Here is a 20,549-nt window from a genome sequence, read left to right as displayed (position 1 = left end):
AATAATGCTGCCGCGCGAGTGACGAGAGCTGATGCTAGCTATCATCCGATAGCTAAAGTTGCGCCGGTGTTTGAGATGGCACGTCAAAATTGCAAGTTGTTTTATCAACACGGTCGTGACATTTCTATTGACGAGGCTATGAAAGGGTTCAAAGGCAGAACAGAGCTTGTAATGTACATGCCTAACAAACCAGAAAAGTTTGGAATCAAGTTCTGGGCCCGGTGTGACGGCAACACCTCTTACATGTCAGACTTCAAGCTTTATTCAGGGAAACGGGACCAGACACCTCTTCAACGGATCCATGGTTTGGGATACAGGGTCGTGCATGATATGACCAGGGATTTGATTGGCCTCAATCACTGTGTTTATTTCGACCGCTTTTTCACAAGCATTCCCCTCTTGCAGAGTCTGCTAGCAGATAGCATTTATGCCTGTGGAACGCTAATGTCCAATAGAAAAGGTGCCCCCACAGAAATAAAGCAAAAAAGAAACCTGAAAAAGCTTCTACGGAAACGAAGTGACAGTATTTTTTTCCAGAAGGCCGGCATCACTGTCACAGCATGGAATGACAACAATGTAGTTGTCGTAGCTCACACCTGTCTCCCACATCCTGGTCAGATGGTGACCTGTCATCGGCAGGTTGAGACGGAAAAGCTAGTTGTGCCATAACCACAAGCTATCACTCGATACAATCAGCACATGAATGGCGTGGATGTGCACGATCAGCTAAGAAAAAAATACGCTGCCTCTCGTCCCAGTAAGAAGTACTGGAAGTATATCTTATGGTTTGTGGTGGACGTCTGCCGAGTGAATGCGTGGATTTTGTACAGGATGGCCTCTACAAGACGAGTGGGGAGAAAGACGCGATACACCCAGAAAGATTTCATCTTGGAGCTTGGTAAGGGTTTGATCAATGGCTTCACCAGTAGGAAGCGATCTACCATCACAGAAAGGGGGGTTGAAATTGATCCAAAAAGGCACAAGACGGCTCACACCTTCGAGCGACTTCCCGGCAAGCACCGTAGGTGTAAAAATTGTTACAGACTTGAGCGTCGGCATGAAACGGTGTTTGGCTGTGCCACATGCAACACACACATGTGCAGGGACTGTTTCCTCCAGCTGCACCAACCTGAGGAATGAACTAAAGGTGTTGTTTATCTGATATGTATGTATATATTATGTATGTATCTAGATAATATCTGTTTATATTATTGTTATGCTTAATTAGTTGGTAAACTTGTTGTACATCTGATATCTTTATCTATTCATATTATATCTGTTTTTATATTATTGTTACGCCTAATGAGGTGGTAAAGATGTTCATCTGATATCTTTATCTATTTCTATTATACCTGTTTTTATATTATTGCCACACCTAATGAGGTGGTAAAGGTGTTGTTCATGTGATATATACTCAGCTTTATATATTTATATTATATCGGTTTTTATATTATTGTTACGCCTAATGGGTTGGTAAAGGTGTTCATATGATATCTTTATCTATTTATATTATATCTGTTTTTATATTATTGCCACACCTAATGACCTAATGTGGTAAAGGTGTTGTTCATGTGATATATACTTAGCTTTATATATTTATATTATATCTGTTTTTATATTATTGCCACACCTAATGATCTAATGTGGTAAAGGTGTTGTTCATGATATATTTATCTTTATCTATTGATATTATATCTGTTTTTATATTATTGCCACACCTAATGAGGTGGTAAATGTGTTGTTCATGATACATATTTATCTTTATCTATTTATGATATCTGTTTATCATATTATCTGATTTTGTTTCAGTAAAAACAGATATTAATTGAAACAACCAAACACTGTCAAATCTGGTTTTATTTCGTATAAGATTGATAACTGAAACTACAACACAAAACAGGTCAAATAGGCTTGAAACTGTTTTGTACCACACTTACCATTACTTACAACTTGGGGAATCTTGACTACAACAGACTACAAGATTGGTAAAACAGGTGTGAAATAGTTCATTGCCATATTTCCCATTACTTACCTGATCATGAGAAGACCCTCGCTGCAATTTCCATGTGTACAGGTACAGGGTCTCAATACCATACTTACCATTGCATACTTACATAATTCTTTTCAGATAGTCCATAATTTCAGGTTTCCAAAGATATATAACATGACTGGGTTTCTCTAAGGTCCATGGAGTGTAACATCAAGTTTATCACCTGGCGAGTTTAGAATGCCACCCCCCCCCCCAATTAATTAAAAGTTAAAATAGATGAAAACTGTTCTATACCATACCTGGTGATATTTTCATTGTCTCAATAACTTGGCCAACATATTGGAATATTTTGTATGTGTGTACAAAGTTCATAACATGTATATATTAAATGGAGAGTATGTTTTATTTTAAAAAACTAAACACTAGTTTAGAGAATTTTAAATGTTCCAATGGTGAGGACTTGCCTATATATTATTTAAAACAAATGGACATTGTCATAATAGATAGCTCAGAACCTCAGGTTTCTAAAAATATATAACATGACTATGTTTCAGGTAAGTTGATGGAGTGTATCATTCATTTGTAATCACCTGGCGAGTTTTAATTGTTTTATTCAATAATACTCCATGGGTAGCCTTGGAATGTTCTAAAAGGGTAGTTCTATAAGGCGTTCCATGGGGAAAAGAGTTAAAGCAGGCCTACCTGTGGGCATGTAATTGGTTTTCTACAGGTTTTCTATAGAAATTGTTTGCATGTTTAAACGGGCACTGCACTAGTAGTATGTAAATTAGTCCTTTAATTTTACTTTGTTTGTGTGATCATATAAATGAGTCGCTATAATTTTACAGATTGAACTAAATTGTTGACTTAGCCTAAGGTTTAAAAATCTTCCAAGATAAACATGGGTCTTTGTCCAAGCAAGTTTGTCACATTTCCAGTTGACTGGAACCTTTTACTTATCATTTTAACTGTAATAATATGCACATTTTCAACAGAGTACCTCGTTTGTATAGCCATAACCTGGTTTACAAAGATCAACACGCTTTCCTTTTATTTGAATTTAGCTTATTCTCTTGTCTTTCCCATGTTGAAAAATGACTAGTGGATTTCACCTCTGTGTCACATTATTTTCATACCTTAGTGAAAAGAAGTCATGGATAACTGCTGATTACTACTGAAGTTCACAGGCACCCTGATTAACTTAAATAAATTGAATATATATGGGAAAAACAGCTTCTGGTACATTTTGTTTTTTAAGATTTTCTAGGGGTGAAAATAGTTCTAGCACATGTATTTCTTTTTTTTATTCTCAATCCCTTCAAGGCTGGATTTTTCCTCATTGTTTTCATTGTGAGATTATGATAAATCACTAAAAGATTTTTTTTTTACCTGTTTTCAGTCAACTTTACCAGGAGTAAAAATAAGTGTGGAGGGCACCGTGTGATACTAACTGTGGACCGAATGCATTGTTCAGAGAATTTGATTTGATGTGACTTGACTTTGACTTGACAAATAAAGTATATGTATGTCTGTGATTGATGTTGGGTCTTCAAAACATTTGTAATATTATGCAATGCAAAAATAAAATTCCAATCTAAACATTTCTGTACCATTCCACCCCTAGTTGTTAATAATAATAATAATAATAATAATAATAATAATAATAATAAATATAGCCGCAAGCGGCAATGGCGGGCCCGCGCACCTGCGGGCCACAACTCGTGACATGTCGGAATCCAACAAAGCACCGACGTAATGCATTTGTGAAATGTACATATTTGATGCGTGTGCTATTTGTTTTTGTATTTTATTTTCTGCCACATGTACTTGCTTGGCCAGGTGGGGGCGCAATGCAAGGCAGGCCCATTGGGTGTCATCATAATCATAATATATATTAACCTGAGAAATTTCAGACCATTCATTTTAAGCAAAGAACATTTCTGATACACTTTTTGGCCAGATGGTGGCGCTATATTAGGCATTTGAATTACACATGTGAATATTATCACAATAATGATATCCAATATTTTGCAAAGTTTTAGATCAACCAATAAAGGCATTACCAATTTCTGGCACATTTTCCTGCTTGGCCAGGTGGTGGCGCTATGCCAGGCAGGCCCATAGGGTCTCTGGATATCATCATAATTATAATATCTATTAACCTCAGAAGTTTCAGACCATTCATTCAAAGCATAGAGCATTTCTGGCATATTTCCTGTTTGGTCAGATGGTGGCGCTATGCTAGGCATGTGAATTATATGTGTGAATATCATCACAATAATGATATCAAATATTTCATAAAGTTTCAGATCAATCACTTAAGGCATTGTCCATTTCTGGCACATTTCCTACTTGGCCAGGTGGTGGCGCTATGCCAGGCAGGCCAATTGGGTGTCTGAATATCATCATAATCATAATATCTATTAACCTGAGAAGTTTCAGACCATTCATTCAATGCACTGTGACTTCATGACACATTTCCTGTTTATATGGTGAGATATTAAAATCATGACATATTACAACATATCAAAAATCCCTTCACAATTTAACATCAGCAACATCTTGGCATCATATTTGCCAAATTTCACATGAATCTGACAAACCGTCTAGGAGGAGTATGTTAAAATTGATCATGTCCACAATGCACAAAATCCCAATTACCTCACTTCCTGTGGGCGTGGCTAATGGCATGTTAATACAAACGTCGATTGTTTTTGGGAGTTACACACACCCACCAAATTTGGTGTGTGTATCTAAAACTATATGCCAACCACAAGTCACAGTGACATAAGGGGGCGCTATGGAGTTCCTGGGCCAAGCCCAGTGCCAAGGCTTTTCCCCTGTGTATTCATGGTACCTCTTGACATGTGTGCCAAATTTCATGTGTTTTCACCGATGGGAAGAACCTTTTGGCATCACAATTCATCACATTTTAGTCCGCACAAAATTCCAAATACCTCACTTCCTGTTGGGCGTGGCTAATACATTGTACATACGAAAGTTGTTCATCTTGGGGAGATACACACACCTACCAAATTTGATGCGTCTAGCTGAAAGTATGTGCCAACCACTGCCTCAATCACCTAAGGGGGCGCTACTGAGTCCATGGGCCACGCCCAGGGCCAAGCTCTTGTACCTAACTGCTTTGCGTGACACCTGATATGTGTGCCAAATTTCAAGACTTTTCACCCATCTTAACCACCTCAAAAAAGGAAAACGCTCTGAGACAAAGTTAAAATAATAATACTCCCTTCGGTGCTCGGGCCCTAATAATATATTTATATAGCGCCTTTCTCAAACTCAATGTCACTTTACAAGAGTCAAAACAAGATGGGAGGGAGAAAAAAAATGCAATAATATGATAAGGAAAGAGCAAGCAAGAGAAGGTAAAGGCCCGGTTATACTCGCCGCACCGGACCGGTAGCGCGACAACGTGACGTCAAAATGACGTAGATCTCTCTGGCGCGCCAGGGTTTTGGCCGTGTAGCCCACGGTAGCGCACCACTCATTTTTTTTTCAGACGAGCGCGACAAGGCGGAAACAGGAAGATGGACTAGTTCGAGGGCAAGCGAGTTGCAGTGTTTTGTTACAGTCGTGAATTTTTAATAGTTTGCTGGATAAGTTAACAAAGTTACCAGTCAGAGTTGCAACACATGGAATTAAGAGGAAAGAATAGAAACGATTTATTTTCAAACAAAGGATATCTATTAAGGCCTGAACAAAATCTCTTTCCACTTCAGGAAATTACACAAACTCAGCCAGCTGCTAGCTAGCTAGCCAGCTAACTAAACTGTTTAAATGATTAAAATTTCCCTCGGGATGACTAAAGTATCTATCTATCTATCTATCTATCTATCTATCTATCTATCTATCTATCTACCTGTGCGCACACCTTGGAAACTAGATGATAATGATGGTGGTAGTTGTGAATAGTAGCAACCAAAGTCTGAAGTACCATCACAGAGGCTAGGTAATAGCAGAGCCCGTTTACATTCTCTGCTACTAGTGTTTCTTAATGCAGCTTCTTCTGCTGTGTAGCCTAACGTAGTTAGCGTTAATCTTTTCACAACAGCGACACCTCTGTTCAGGAGAATATTGCAACTAGTGTCGTGAGTGTCGTGAGTATAAATGGTTACGGCGCTTCTGTGACGTCACATTGTCGTGCTACAGGTCGGGTGCGTCGAGTATAACCGGGCCTTTAGTGCTGTGTGTTTTACCTGGTTCATTGACTCTATTTTGTCCCATTCGTTCTTCAGAGGATTGTAGACATCAACCTCAGCTGAGTCATCTCTAAAATACAGAAAAATACCTTGTTCTTCAACACTCCTCAGGACATAATGAGTGTGCACAACAACTGACTATTTGCATGCTTTCTCTGTAATTCTTACCTCACAAAATAAATGAGACCATTGAGTGTAACAGTCTTAGGAGCAAAGGACCAAGGCGGTAGTTGGGCACTGTTGACAAGTGACCAATGGTTAGTGTCTGCATCATAGCACTGGATGGCCATAGCGTCCTGCCCAGTGAGTGAGCCAATAGCATAGAGGCGTCCTCGGCAGGTGGTGGTAGAACAGTTGTCCATAGGATGTAGCATTGGTGCAAGGGATTCCCAACAGTCCAAAGCATGGTCATAGCGCTCAGTACTGTCAGATGCCACCACATACAGCTGACCCTTGAGTACACAGGAACTGTGGTACTCCCTTGGCTTCAGCATGGGCGACACTTCAGTCCACTCATTCACACTTGAGTTGTAGCGCCATACTCCATCATACAGACGTGAACCATCTGATCCACCTGTCAAAATATAGACAATATCAAGATAATTTCTACATGCCCACATACAAGCTTACTTTACTAGCCATCATCATTGTAATGTAGTGTAAGCATACACATATTTGAAGGTTTCTTTCATGCTTCATTTGGAATTATTTTGGTTTTATAAACCTTTCTTCAGTTAGAACTGGTGGAGGACAGACACCAGGACAGGACACCAATAAGTTCAATCTTTTCAAAGAGTTTTTAGAACTATTACTTATTTTTGTAGATTTTATAGACCAGGGACAATTTTTGAAGTTGCAAGGCTGGTTCTCTTGTTAGCGATTTGCTACGGCTATGCTCTATAGATGCTAAGTGAATGATTCCCCTTTTACAAGTTTGTTGACCATCAAATTGGCTTTGTAGTAGAGGTCTGCACTCCCGCAGGACCTACGTTACAGATGCAGGAGGGAGGGGGACTAAAAATGTATTGTGGGAGTGGGTGGGAATGGGACAGAATGTTGCGGGAGTAGGCGGGACTGAAAAATCTATCCCGCGCAGACTTCTACTTTGTAGAGGTTATATTAAGGTAAAATATTGCATAGTGTACCTTTCATAAGTATTACAAATATGTGTTCACTTCTGCCGTCTTGGCTAGTAGCTGCTAGTAAAAAACAGACTGGAAACAGTTAACTTAGCATGCTAGTGGACCATAGACAGAGAATGGGATTCCTGCTGGCATAAAGAAATGATGCAGTACTTATTTGAAGTAATTTGCACATAAATCTGTATTTTGTTGGGACAAAGCATGTATGTAATGATTAACTTATACAAGAGCATGCAGTCACATATTCCCATACAAACTCATGAAACTACTCCCATGTCCCACCTGGGAAACTTGGCTGCCCCCCAAACTTCATAGTCGTTACTCGTCCACGGTCAATGGCACAGACATGTATGCTGAGGAGCTAAAGGAGACATCTTGCTACTTATCTATGGTGTCCACTAAGCCAACTGCTACAGAAAGATTTCTAGACTGTGCCCTGACATTGACTAAACACTCTACTGAATGTGTTTGTCAATGCCCTAGTGACATCACGCCCTTGACTACTGCAACCCGATCCTGTATCCCAAACTCATCCATTGAGTCCAGTTTATGCCCATAACAAACTCAAAGTCCACCCATCATATCATGCGCCTGCTGATCCAACAGTGGCTCAACATCGCAATAGATCAACTTCGAAATCCTGCTAATGGCATTTAAAGGTTTTCACAACCTTTACCCTGCCAAATCACAAACATCCTCCAGAACCACACTCCCACCTGTTCCCTACAGTCATCTAGGATCACAATAGGATCAGTGGTCATTCCAAACACCAGGCTCAACACAATAGGTACAAGGCCCTTCTTCTACGCTGCACCCAAGCTATGGACCCCCACCACAGACTTGACTCCATTACACAAGTTGAAAATGATCATAGTACCCTCCTTTTTCATTCAGACTTTAAACCACAATTGTTTATCATTTGTTTATTGATGTTTTTGTTATTGGTTTTGCATCTACACTCATGACTGCAGAGCCAGCAGCAGTCACACCTCCTTCATTAAATTTGCAGATGACACGGTGGTGGTGGGCCTGATCAGCAACAACAATGAACAGGCCTATCTGAACCAGGTGGAGGATGTAGCACAGTGGTGCCAGTCCAACAGCCTCAATTTGAATGTCAGCAAAACAAAGGAAATGGTGATGAACTACAGGAAACAACAGAACAGAGCTTACACTCCACTTAAGATCAGTAGGCTTGCCAGTGGAGAGTCACAAACTTCAAATACCTGGGAGTCAGTGTTGCGCGGGTTTGGTCACAAGCGGCCCGCGGTCGCCCGATATTTTAATCAACCCGACCGCAACTCGGACCGCGAATATTAATTAGGACAAAATTATACCCGACCCGCGATCCGACCCGCTTATTTACAAAATGTGTGCTTTTGGTTATAGGCTGCATGCAGCGTGACAGTAGGCCATTTCTGTAAAACAAACGAATTTATTTGCGAAACTTTATGCAGTAGAACTACACGCAGTAGGCATGCAGGACATAGGCTAATGTTTGCGCAGGAGAGAGAATGAGATTAAGAGCGCAAGCACGCACGCAACCATTAGAACACTAGGATAAGATTTGAAGGCCATGGACATACATCTTTCTTTCGAAAACAGAAATGGTGAGGTAAGGTAGGCAAGACAGATACATTGCTGGTCAAAACGTTAGCGTAAGAACTGGTTTATAATGCTGAATGAAGCACAAAGCTTTACTAAAGCACATCCACTGTTTAAAGTCCTGTTTTCCTGAATGGGTGTCTTTATTATTTTAACTCCGTCTTCAGCTTCTTTACTGTTGACTTTACTGTATTGATGCTTTACTGTATTGATGCTAGCCTTCTCGTGATATTTTAAGTAGGCCTATTTGTAGAAAATATATATTTAATTAATTTTAACTGACCCGCCCGCAAATGACCCGAATATCATTAAAATATTTTGTTTATGACTCATAACCGCGGGTAACCGCGGTCATCCGCGGGCGACCGCTTAATTTCGGGCAGACCGCGCAACACTGCTGGGAGTACACCTCACTGACGATCTAACATGGACTGTTAACACCCAGCACGAGGAAATCTAGGCAAAGCAGGGTTTCCCGCAGCAGTCAAGGCGGCCACCTTGGCAAAACAAGCCTGCCGCCTTACTTTCTTACTTACTTACTACTTTGTCCTGTTTTCTCCCTTTCATTCCAAACCGTGACCAACGCCAATCTCCCTTCTCCGCAGAACGCATTAAAAAATAAGAAGAAACGTGTCATGAATCGAAAAATAATCAGATTTGATAATCTTTACATATGTGATATGCCTCCGAATCAGAGCTAGTGAGCGGAGCTGAGCGGTGCAAATATCTCGCTCCTCGTTCTCAAGAATCAGTCAAACCGCAAACAGCCACAGCTCCATTTAATTGTCAGGTGTGATGAAATGCGTTCATATTCCACTTTTTATGTCACAAACGTTGCAGGCCTATTGAAAGGTTTAGTGGTAGGGTTGTCCAATGATCAAGTTGTTGCTTCAATTTGTGTTTTAATTTATGCGACGCACCGTTGCTGGGTTCATCCGTTTGGCGCAAGTTTAAAATGTTTATCCAACTGCGTGATTTGTAATTTTCGTTCTTTTGGCAATTAATCCCGACTGATCCCTTTAGTTAACGTTGCCAAGCTTGTTTGTTGTTTCACTATCAGTGTTGCAGTCTTTTAAAATAAATGTTCTGAGTGAAATATATTGCCGTTGCTCTTAGTTCTTTGGGACCGGGGAGCTAACGCGAATTTGCCTGGAGAAGCAGCCGAGTAAACAGCCACCTGCTCTCAGCACAGTGTTGACTTGCGGGTCTAATCGTACGCGCAAAACTGACAATAGACGGGCCTAGGCCCGTCCAGGCCCATCCGTGCCTACGCGTATGCTTTCTAAATTATTGAGCCAACTCCATCCCCATCAACGAACTTAGGCTATATGGCCAATATCTTTGAAATTTAACGGTCTTGGTTTTATTAGGAAGACAGTTGGGCATGCCTCAGACTTATGGTGTGAGCGGTATGGGAGCAGAACAGAGCGGCAACTCCGGCCTCTAAATTAAAAAGCGCTCCGCGCTCAAATTCCATCCATATTACACAAAACTATAAAATGATCTAAACTTCATTCACTCTCGGTGTATAGATCAGGACAGACTTGCGGAACAGGCTGCAGGTCAACAGTCTGACAGCCTGCATGAAGATAAGCATTAATGGTCCAATAGTAAAACAGTGCAATTACCAAAGGGCCCTTGAAATGATCTTTTTAAAGCCAAGGAGGATGGCTTGTAACGATGCTAGTTGTCAGCTCTGCCATAAGTAGTGACTGATCACATTTGCACATTTTGTTGTTTTGCACTTTCTTTTGCACTTGTTCTATAGTTTGTAATAGTCTTTGTTGTTTGCACAAACAAAACGCCAACACCCACACCCCCCCCACCAACGGCAACCGATACAAGACCCCCCCCCCCCACCTATGACCTACCACCTTGACTAACACATTTCCTGCGGGAAACCCTGCAAAGACTGTACGTTCCTACGACGAAGTTCAAAGTATCAGCACCCATCTTGAAGGCCTTTTACTCCTCAGCTGTGGAGAGTGTCCTGACAAGTAGCATCATCACTTGGTATGGGAACTGTATTTTCAATATTGAATTATATTTAAGTCCAAATGCCCACCCAAAGAGGACATCCGAGTAACACCTCTAAGTAGCTTCTAAGAAGCTTGTTGGAGTATAAATGAAAGCAATGTAACAAAAGTATTACTAGTTATAACAAGCTAACAAGGCCTCCAAAGACAAACTTTTTGAAGTAATTTTACAAAATCTGCCCAATGCATCACAGTGCTGAATTCAGCTGCACTAGGCGCCTATACATTAGTACATATCTTTAATGCCACATCTATTAGACTCTAAAGTAATTCATCCTACGTGTCAATTCCAATTACATAGGTCATGGGGCCAGCTATGATGGGGTGTCGACAAACAAATCACTATTATAATAAAAATAATTTAAATTAGCCTACTATTCTGCAAACTAAGCCTGTCTATTATCATCTTATTATCACATTATATTTCATGATGCATTAATCATACAATTCCACAGCAAGTATAACTACAATAATATCACTCAAAAGGTAATTACCTGTCACATACATATCGCTGCCCAGGGCAGCAATGCTGTATCCTCCACCAAGATGGTCAGGAAACTCCGCTAGATACCTCCACTGGCCTGTTTGTGGGTTATAGCAGTCAACAGTCACCAGTTCATCACAGTCCTGGTCACAGCCTCCTACCACCACCAGGATCTCAGCCAGGCCAGTGGATGGGCGCGGGTGCATGCGATGGCAGGGAAAGTCATGTCGGTCATATTCACAAGACTGGAAACTACGTGCCTCACTGACCAGCCTTAGGCATGATGGTGAGAGATAGACCAATGGGTCACTTTCCACATGGGCCAGCAAGTAGAAACGTCGTACAAATGGTAACCGCACCTGTTGCAAAAGCTCAGGCCAGTAGTGAAGTCTCCGTTGTAGGTCACCCTTTACCCAGCGTATTGCTATCTGGTATGCGGTCTCCTCTTTGTCCACACACAGTCCGTCATCTGACATAAACTCAAGCAGACGCTTCCAGGGCAATCGCTCGAAATCTTTGCCCTTGGCCAACTCAACAATATTTTTGAGGATAAAGCGACGAGCGCTAGCAGCAAGATCACGGCAGGCATAGGCCTCTGCAAAGTCTTGTATCTCCAGGCAGTTGGACACATCTAAATTCTGCTCCAGGAAAGCACAACAGGCCTCCTTTACTGATGGGAACTGGAAGAGGTCAGCAGTTTTCAAAAGAAGATCCACATTGTCCTGTGTAACGGTGACCCGGCCGGTGTAGCAAAAGTCTACCAGTAGGCCTAGCAACTCTGCTGAAACTTCATAAAGGACCACACGGTCCATGGCACTCTCACGGAGTGTTCCTGCAAACATGGCACGGAAATATGTGCTGGCAGCAGCAAGGACTGTCCGGTGGCAATGAAATTCTCGGCCTTCAGCACACAATGTCACATCAAAGAACTTGCGCTCAGCCCGTAGCTCATGAATTCCTCGTAGTAGGTTGAAGGCATGGGCCGTGTCAAAGAAAGGTAGTGTAGAAGCCTGTGTCTGAACCAGTGGTTTCTCCATCACAGTTGTCACTGGCTGATTTTTAATGTGCAGGTGTAGGATGATATGCTTTCTTCTGTAAACAGAAAAGACAAAATATTTAGCTTTTTTTTTGAAAAACTTAGATGTTCAAATAATTAGTCTAGGTTTACCCTCTACTGCAGGCCTAATTGGTATTAACGTGAATTATGCCCTGGAGAGGGATGTGTGCTGTAGTTCTGTCTTCTCGAACCACGACACAAAATTGTGGATGTTTGTATCGTGATTTCGTTACAGCTCTAACAATTGCATTGCAGTGCATTTCACAGTCTGCTTGTTGAATATAAAATACATATTTTATAAATAACCGGTGTTAATTTTGAATTAGAAGTTATCCATCTTCCTTAACAGGTCTACACTGAAGCAAGTTCTTTTTTGCCTAAATATGTCACTGTATTGATCATTTCAAGATTTGGGATGTGTCTCATGCATAATGCATAAAATAATGCTTTAGGCTATTGTTTTTTTGTAAACAATAGCAAGTTATCATGTACCAAGATTTAATCTAGAAACTCCCCTTTCATATTCACAGAACTGTTTTTTTCTAAAGGTTTCACCAAAAAACATACATAGTTTTATTTTTTGGTACTCATGTCACACTTTGTCCCAGGTTATTGTGAAACACACCTAACGCTAGCCTATATTTACGAAACTGGTCACTTATTTAATTAGCTCACATAATTGATAGGTTATGTCTACTTGTTTTTCAATAAACGGCATTACTTAATGTGTGGCATCTTTCCTTTCGTAATAGGACTTCTAGCTGCTGTTGCTCTATAAATACACCACTAATATCCAATTCCAGTGTATGTTTGGGGGGATGGGGGCTGGGTTGGCATTACTCTTCACATCCTGGTGGGACATACCACAAGCACTGATTGCCCAACTTGTTAAACCCCTGAGCTATTCTGTAGACAGAACGTAGTCAAGGCCTCACCTATCCATCTCACAGGGTCCAGACAGAATTTCCTATTATTGGGTCATAATATCACTACTGACTAAAGACACGATAAGTGCCATTCTCAAGTAAAGAGAGAGAAAGATCCCTGGGACTGAAATGAACACTTAGGTCTACCTTTTCCACCAGACATCTTTTGTCCACAAGGGCTACTCAATTTTACTAGCAGTAAATGAGCATTAGAGCCAGAAACTGTGGTATAACTGAACAGGTGTAACTTGGCTTAACCAGAGGGGTAGAGAATACAGTGGCAACACTTCCATAAGAGACTGTGGAAAAAGATGCTTTTCCATGCCAGTTTCTGGTAATGGAGACAGTTTTGGAACTGAAAACTGCCAATCACTTGGTCAGTAGCCAATGAGTTACCAAATTACGCCCACCAGCATCTGGAAATACATCCAACCCTCCTGCGACATAGCCATTCAGCACAGGTTTTTTGGAACTGTTGATCGCATGGTGGCAACATCAAAGAGTGTCGCAATTTTCTCTTTCTATGGCTCTGGGCTTAACTATAACTAAAAATTAAGTATGGCAGTGCTCTTTCAGCAGGCTGTATTTGGTGATGAAATTGCAGCCTACTTTGCACTTGTGCCTTAGGTTATCCCTCAGTCTACCTGATTAGACTTTGAAGACTATTATTGTCATTATTATTAGTCTATTATTATGATTTTTAAACTGTTACTTTTAATGCTACTGTGATGATCATTGTTATTCGTATAAGTTTTTTTCTGCAAACAGACAAACCACATTAATATAATCTCCTTAGTGGAAATAACAATGTTGGTGTGTGCAAAAGATGATCTGTTTAATTAATTATCCTAAGTTCCATACAGAATTTGAACTACTGGCATAGTGCAGGCAAAAGCCTAGTGCAAAAGTAAACACTAGTCAAGTCAAGTCAGTTTTATTTGTGTAGCGCATTTTATTCATGATGGGCCAATACCGATCCTGGCATCGGGGATCGAGCCATACCGGGCACATATACTCGTACTTGTAAAGATTCCCCGATACCACCCACCGATACTTACACAGTTTCCCTTAAATCATAGTAGCCCCTACACTTTCATGAAACTTACTTACAATGCTTATTTCAGTCTTGCACTTGAAAAACATACAACTAGTGTAGCTCTGTACTTCACGCTAGTTGGGGATAAGTAGCCTAGCATACAAAACAAACTCTGTGGGGTTTCCGTTTTAGTAGATAAATCTGATTTGCATAGTGTTTTGTTATCAAACATTTTGTGCAAACTGACAAAAAAAAAACTCACTGAAGAAGAACAGGCCAGCGAACCCTTCTTTTTCGGTGAGCTGTTTTTTTGGCAGTTTGATTCCAACAGTACCTCATTTTTGAAAATCGTGCATACGGGTCAAAATTAACATGCACACACACCTTCACAGAAAAAGACCGCTTAGCCCAGCTTCATAATTATTCGGTTATTGATGATGCAATAATGGGATAATAAACCTCTTTTCGGGTCCAACGGCTTTCAGACCTGCTCGTTTTTTCCTCCATAGACAGTAAAATAAACATTTTTTTCCCACTATTCAGAGTAGCCCTTAAACAAAATTGTCATCCTACTACTCACTTGTTGCCTCAGCCTGATAAAATCCTATTTTTAGCAGAAGCTTGGACGTTACCTTTGATCATTTGGATGCACTACAAACAATAGTGGGCTTGCTCTAACTAAACTGCATTTATGCAAAACTGCAAAAGTGGGCTTGATCTGGTGCAGGGAACTCGGCTCCATCCAAGGATTCCAACAGTACCTCATTTTTGAAAAAAATTAGGCATACGAGTCAAAAGTTACATGCACACACCTTCACAGACAAAGACAGCCCAGCCCAGCCCAGCTGCAGAATAGAGTATTGAAGCCATGACGTGGCGTTGTCAAGGTAGCAATTTCACTGGATCTACTGTAAACAAATCAACAAATCAATCTAACTATGGTGGTGACCATAGTGGTGGCTTTCTTAATCTATTTAGATTATTTTACTATGTTTCTATGACATAAGTATAATTTTTCCACACTGCAGGAATCACATACTACAACATATATTCATACCAAAATGATAAATTTCAACTACAGAATTTATTTTTAATTGGTGACAGAATTTATTTTAATTCTGTAGTAAATCCTCCGTAAAAGCTACCTGTACATAACTTCAGAGCCTGCGGTAAACGTCCTTAAATTCACAGACGTCTCAGTTTTATTTTTGAGGCAAAAAACGTCACTATTAATAGCCGCCAGCCATAAGACATGAAATATTCACTGGGATTTTGTTTCTTATTACGCGCCTGACAGGGAATCTGTATTATGTGGCTAAGCTTCTTCCCAGCAGGTAAAACATGTTGTAAGGTAGAAATGCTGCCACGTCTACTATCGATGAACTTCGAAAGTTTATTTAGATCCAGTGGAACTGTCGTCATGGAAACAGTACATCACACTTTGGTAGCCTACTCAACTCAGCTGCCAGAGAGCATTCTACACTCTGCATTATGATGTCATAATCGGCTAACATTCCGCCATTCGGGAGGGGGGAGTGACAAAAAACACAAATAACGAAAGAACAACAAGGGGCAGTCACCCCTCTGCTCTGCAAGCCCACTAATAAAAAAAATCAAACAAAAACAACATGCCAGACATAGCGGCGTAACTCACCAGCATATTCGTCACCTAGCAACCTCATTCTCTTTTCATTCTTGCTCCACCCACACCTAACTGAAATCATGTGAACAAATGCCTATTTAAATCATTAAAATCAACAGTGCTATTGAGTCCCCTCACATATGAGCACTAAAAAAACAGAGGTGTTCAGGACTGAGACTGGCAGAATTCAATTTCATCTTCTGTTTCTAACCTACTTCATGATAATTGTGCAATCCATGAGAATAATTTCCATTGGCTTTTAACCTGTTCATGCTGAAGCGCCCCCCTAGTGGGATCGCCACCGATCCCAAACTGATTGCTTCAACTTCACATTAATCTAACAACAAAAATAAATCATATTTTCATAAGCAATGTGTCAACATAATAATCACTAATATTGATACAAGCACACAATTTCAGAAGCATAGATCCTACAGTTCACTAGAAAACAGTTATTGATAATGTCTTCCAAACGAATCATTCATTTAGACATGTTGGAGTTGTCAAAAAAACTGCCATCTAAAAGACAATGACAAGACTGGGTAGACTATCTACTCACGTTTCAGTAGTTTATTATCGTACTTACATAATGGTGAAGATCTTGTAGCGGTCATATAAAAACGTTTTCCCCCAAAACCATGGCTATATTACGAAATCCTAATATGTTCTCCACAAGATGATATGGTTTTTATCACTGAAATACATTGTATTCCTTGTCTGGTGATTGTTTTCATGAGTAGTGTATACCTAAACCACTTCCGCATTTTAAACAACCGATTCTAATGTGACGATAACCATGGTTCCTGTCTGATTGACACCTGTTTTATCCAATAGTACTGGGTTTCAGCTTCAAAACGGTATGACAATTGCCCAACATCGAAAGACATTGACGTGTGATTGATTGATGTGTAACCAAATTTGACAGTGGTGCGTCATGCTCTGCCATGCTTTGTTGATAATTGCACGCGTGTACCTGACTACCTGTGCTGGCAACTCTTCATAGTTTTCGCATTATTGGTAGAATTTACAAACAATATTGAAGAGATTTAACAGGGAACAGGTTTTCGACATGCTTTTCACATTGGGTCTAGTCGAGGGAAAAAATGTCAATGCGTCTTTTTGATGGGAATCCAGGCTCCAGCCAGCATGGATTCCTCTAATTAAAGAAAGGCTAGATTGCGTCTGAACATGTAGCCTAATATCCGTAGTTTGATTGCATTTGGAAATGAACATGCAGAGCTTTAACGAGTATGCATTTAGATAGATTTTGGTTAATATTTCCTATATTTATTGGCTATAAGCTTAGCTAATGTTTGCAAACTACAGTTAGCTAATGTAATGAAACTGGCCTAGGCTAGGTAACCTACACTGAATGGGCTAAAATAGGCTTTTGCTGTTGTTAGAATGTCGATGGTATATTTATTTACCAAGTAGGCTATAGTAATTACAAATGAAACCTACATAATGCAACATTTGATTTGGAACAGCTATTCAACGGTAGCCTATGGTCTCTACTGACCTTAGTTCAATCCATTTAAAGGTATTTGCATAAAATAGGCTTAGCTGATGCAAAAATGTTGATGTTGTTAATAAAGTTAATAAAAATGTTAAAGCAAAAGGTGTATAGTGTGGGGAGAGTATTTACTGCAGTTGTAATGCCATATGTCGCGATAGTGCAGCAAAAAAGGCTGCATATAAGTAGGTCCTGTAAACAATGGAAAGACAAGGACTGAAAAGCGAGGCGGTACCTATCCCCTTTACCTAGGTAGGGGGCCGATTACCTACAGCAGAAACACGCCTATAGCCTGGCTAATTCTAATATTCAGATATTGCCTTCCATAAGTCTAAGGAAGACTATGCATGTTGTCGTACATATAACTTGTGTATAACCCATATGGTCCCGTACAACTGTCAATCATTAGTGAAGTAAGCTTACATGTATTCCTCATACCTGCATAATAGGACAGGGAAATCTAGTTCAACCTGTGTTTTGTTCTACAATATCTATGCTAGATAGTGAAATGCATGTATTATGTGTATACATACCTAATATTATACAGATTGTTTCCTTGGTTTTTTGTGTGTTCCCTGATATAACATTTGCTATTTTTTTCATTTCGGAATGAACCACACCTGGCCTTTCCTCTGCACCTGTCCCTCCCATCACTCAAGGCAGCTGCAGAGGACCCTCTGTGCGGCTGACTCTTCCTCCCCTGAGTCCCTCCCATTGCCACCTCGGCTGAAGAGGCTCCAGTTGTGCAACCAACAGCTCTGTTCTGTCAGGTCATTCAGGCCTTCCACATGGGCTACATGGGCAAGGCACACCACCACCAACGTGCGCAGCAGCTGCACCACCACAACAACTGCATGCAGCAGCACTATGCGCAGCAGCTGCAGCTTCTGCACCTGACCCAGTAGACGGGTGAGATCACTCTGAGAAGGATGTCCTGTTTTGTTTCCACTCTGCCCCAAGTGGACACCTGGAGTTCAGGTGGATTACCTGAAGTTGTACAGCACATTACAAGCTTAGTAATTGTTCGGGCTAACGGGGCTCTGATGTGGACAACTAATTTTTGTTAATCGGAAGATCTCGGGGACAAATGTGAGGAAACCTCACATGACAACATCACAAGAGCTTACTTTGTATTTATATCGGTTTTGGGTATATTTTGTAGAAGGTATAGACCGTCATTTAGATTCCAACAAAGAATCCATCATATCACATATAAATTAATTCAGGATGGTTTGCTGTAGGACATAACTTAATGCACGAAAAAAGTAAACCCACTTGATATTCAGGGATTGATATGTTGTTTTGGTGGCTATTAGACACTTGGCAACGCCTAAAGATATCATATTAAATCTTCTTTGTAATACCAGTAAACCTTTACCTATCTACCAGCTACTACCATGACGTTGTTGAATCATGCAATGTAGTTTTTAATTTCTTAAGACTCTCATAACCAGTTCCATACTGCAATAAACAAAGAAAACAGTAGACGTATGGAAATTGTTTTGCTGTTGCAGCTGTAAAAGTGCACTCGTTTCAAAATAACATTCTTAAAATGTCTTAAGTTGATGGACTAAGTATCCTCTTTACTTTAAGCCATAACTGATTATTATGCAATTTGTAGAGCCATAGATATTCAAGTTTAAAACGAAACAGTCCAATATAGACGGACAGTGTCCATGTACTGGTACTAGCTGCTAGGTTAATGTGATCGTTCTGCCATTTTTGTTTTTAAAGCATAACGTTAGGCAGGCCTATTGTACATGTTTAATAAACGAAGTAGCGGCCACAAAGTGGCGGCATATGACGACAGTTAGCGCAGGAAAGCATGCAGTTTGATATAGCTGCTAATTGTCATGAACCGAATAATTTAAGTTAATGTTAACGTTAATGATTCGTTAACGTTATTCCACAAGTGTTCCTAACGTTGCCTCAACAGAAACGACTAGAACTAGCACTAACGTTACAGTGCTAACTTAGTGTGACGCCAGAAGATATCGAAGAACTCGGAGAGATTGCAGCAGCTAGTGCTACAAGTTGTAAAGTAATTCAATGCTGTATATCTGCTATTGTCAAAAAGCTCTAGCTGATCCACAAAAAAGGAAAGAAAAAACGTTATCGTTAACGTTACATTACATTTACAAACTGATAAAAGAGGTGCTGCTGCTGAGAAACGCTGTCTGTCTGTCTTCCTGTCTGAACCGAAATAGAGCCAATACACATAGACTACAGACTCGATAGTAAACTTTAACGAATTCTAATCGATTTGACAGATATCTAGATCTATTCTAAACCCGCGGACGTAACACCACACCATATGGGGAAGACGAAAGCAGAGTCGTGACAAGTAAATTTGACGTGAATAACTAACTTACCGTTAACTAACGCTGACTTTTAGCTTCCTGGAAAGAAGGACATAACCTTAACAAAAGATCAAACACCAGTAAACGTCGGTCACGTTAAAGTCCACTTACCAAATTGTAAGGGTCTTTCATATGTCTAACGCAGTTACACCTCACTTCCAATCCAACTGTTCTGCAACACTTTCAGAAGTTATAATATTCGCGAGGTAATGCCGTAATGCGCATCAACGCTAACGTTAGAGACAATTCTCGTTTCTGGAATCCATGTGCAATGTGCTTACATTCTCGCCTCCCATTGGCTGTAGAGAGCATCGTGACCTAAAGGCTTACGTGTGTGCGGTTGCCATCATTTTTAGGCTATTAATAGATGAACATCAAGTATCAAATAGCAGTTATAAAAAATATATACCTAAATAAAAAGGGTTCCATACCCATACATAAAAGGTGGCAAAATTGCAGGAACGCCAAAAGGACAAAAAGCACAGTCAGGTCCCCCCAAATTTTTGAATGTGAAGATGTTGACACCTTATGTCTATGG

General features: G+C 40.3%; 1 protein-coding gene across 6 annotated transcripts in view; it reads right to left on the bottom strand.

Annotated features, from left to right (window-relative positions):
- The window catches only part of klhl21 (kelch-like family member 21), a 30,362-nt gene extending 10,122 nt beyond the window's left edge, over positions 1–20,240 (bottom strand). The window contains exons 1-4 of one of the 6 annotated variants that reach the window (XM_076276524.1): positions 20,123–20,240; positions 11,488–12,569; positions 6,379–6,784; positions 6,208–6,280 (exon numbers count right to left, since the gene is read on the bottom strand). In XM_076276524.1, the coding sequence (XP_076132639.1) occupies positions 6,208–6,280; positions 6,379–6,784; positions 11,488–12,514 (1,506 nt within the window). In that variant the 5' untranslated portion in view covers positions 12,515–12,569; positions 20,123–20,240. The other 5 variants (XM_076276528.1, XM_076276523.1, XM_076276526.1 and 2 more) reach the window with 5 other exon arrangements.
- Between the last annotated feature and the right edge of the window lie 309 nt (positions 20,241–20,549).

The sequence above is a fragment of the Alosa pseudoharengus genome, unplaced genomic scaffold, assembly GCF_046254945.1.
Source record: "Alosa pseudoharengus isolate Yale_2024_CS ecotype anadromous, Long Island Sound unplaced genomic scaffold, YU_APseudo_1.1 YU_APseudo_1.1_scf_9, whole genome shotgun sequence".
NCBI lineage: Eukaryota > Metazoa > Chordata > Actinopteri > Clupeiformes > Clupeidae > Alosa > Alosa pseudoharengus.
Note: the sequence above shows the minus strand (reverse complement) of the source record. Positions and strands in the feature narration are given on the sequence as shown.